The sequence below is a fragment of the Ipomoea triloba genome, chromosome 5, assembly GCF_003576645.1.
Source record: "Ipomoea triloba cultivar NCNSP0323 chromosome 5, ASM357664v1".
In the NCBI taxonomy this organism is placed as follows: domain Eukaryota; kingdom Viridiplantae; phylum Streptophyta; class Magnoliopsida; order Solanales; family Convolvulaceae; genus Ipomoea; species Ipomoea triloba.
The window spans coordinates 28,202,962-28,204,867 of record NC_044920.1 but is presented as its reverse complement, the minus strand read 5'-3'; the positions used below and the strand labels follow the sequence as shown (position 1 = coordinate 28,204,867).

Below are 1,906 nucleotides of genomic sequence, written 5' to 3'. Positions count from 1 at the left end.
TTCCCCCCCCCCCCCCCCCCCCCCTCTCCCCCTCCCCATCAAACTAACTGCAAAGCAAATTCCCAACAAATCAACAATGACCTAATTCCCTCTACTTGACATGTGGCTTCAACCTTAAAGGAAAATAATAATACCAAAATCATTTCTAAATCATTTCCTCTATGAATAGTGGCGTCCACAACAGTTTTGAGACTACTAATAACCACAAGATTCCTTTAACTTGAAGTCATTCTTGATCATTTCCTTTGCATTTCCCAAAGGACTTAAAAGTTGTTAGAAACATTTTCTGGTTTCAATTTCTAAAAGAAACATCATTCTCATTTTCAGTTGGACAGAATAGAATCAATAAACTCCTCTCAAACACAGCAGGAACAAATGAAATGGCTTTTCAACAAAGCATCCAAGAAATTTAAAGGTTGCATTTAGCTCCCGCAGTGATGAAATATATTAATTTACATTGCATATAATACCCCTCGAACCAAGAACCTTAGTCCAACCTAGTAAAATATGCACATCTTCAGTATAGCATGAACTTTAAGCAGTTCTGGTTAAAGAGCGTATCCCAAAAACATGAGGACATTGACGGCATAAATCATAACAAAGAACAACAATGACACTAGATATTTAAATAGCATCAATCTCTATTTCCCTTTTTCTAGCAGATCTTCAACAAACATAAACACTTCATGGTTTCCTATCATTATATGATGATGAAGTGACGAAAATGATAGTTTGACTGTAGCATAAGCCAGCAGAATTCAATACCTGGGCGAGTGTGGCCACAAGGAGAAAAGATTTCCATGGGAGATTGGGAGGTGAGTGTGGCTGCAGGATCTCTGCATAGTTCCATTTTCGAGTCAACAATACTGCTCACTGCGCAGCCCAATGGATTTGATCGTTATATAGAGAATGAGCAGTGCGCTAGGGTTTTGTTTTTATGCTTTCTAGACATAAACTTTAGCCCAACCTAAACCCGGCACACATTGGATACTGAAACAGCCCAAATAGCCATAAAATACAAATCGAATAAAGAAGAAGGTAGGCCCATCCAAAATCTGGTTTATAGCTTCTGCTATTGTATTTCAGAGATCTTATCTTCCAGTTGTATGGCGAGTAAAGAGGATCAGAGCGTGAATGGCAATGCAAACCTCATACCTCATCTTCACGTACGGAACGCTCAAGCGCGGCTTCCCAAACCACGCTATAATGGCGAACCTAATCCGATCCGGCGACGTCACGTTCCGCGGCGAGTACACCACCGTCGACGCCTACCCGCTCGTCTGCGGACCCTACGGGATCCCGTACCTGATAAATCTTCCCGGATCGGGCGTCCGGATCAAGGGCGAGCTCTACGCGGTGACGGATAGCGGCATCGTCCCCATGGACGACCTGGAAGGGGTCGAGGCTGGCCATTACGAGAGGCTCCCGCTGAAACTCACGGCCGGCGACGGCGGTGGCCCCGAGGGCACGGTGGCGGCGGAGGCGTACTTTGCGCACAGGAGCTTCGGCGAGGAGCTGTGGAAGAGGTGCGGAGGAGTCGGGATCGGAGATTTCACGACGGAAATGTCGAGCAAGTACCAAATAAAGGAAGAGAGACCTCAGGATTTCAATTTTCTGAAAGATCTCGAGCTTTTCATTTCTGGTGTTGAATAAAACACTTTTTCAATTCTCTCATTTCCATTTGATATGACTACTGTATGAACAATGTACACAGAGTATTCAATCAATATCAATCCTCATTTGTAACTGTTTACACTCCCGGATGTGGGTTCGAGGCTCGGTGAAGCAACTGTTGACTCTTTATGCTTCAGTAGGTTGAGAAAGTAACTATGAATGCTAGCAACCAACTATTTTGTGTAATAGCATATTTACTTATTTGAAGAATCCATAACACTTTATAATTCAA

The 1,906-nt window shown here is 43.4% G+C and overlaps 1 protein-coding gene across 1 annotated transcript; it reads left to right on the top strand.

Annotated features, from left to right (window-relative positions):
- The first annotated feature begins 996 nt into the window (after positions 1-996).
- Positions 997-1,906, top strand: LOC116020051 (putative gamma-glutamylcyclotransferase At3g02910). Its single transcript, XM_031260509.1, has one exon. It carries the CDS (start codon positions 1,135-1,137, stop codon positions 1,651-1,653), a length of 519 nt encoding a protein of 172 aa, XP_031116369.1. The 5' UTR covers positions 997-1,134; the 3' UTR covers positions 1,654-1,906.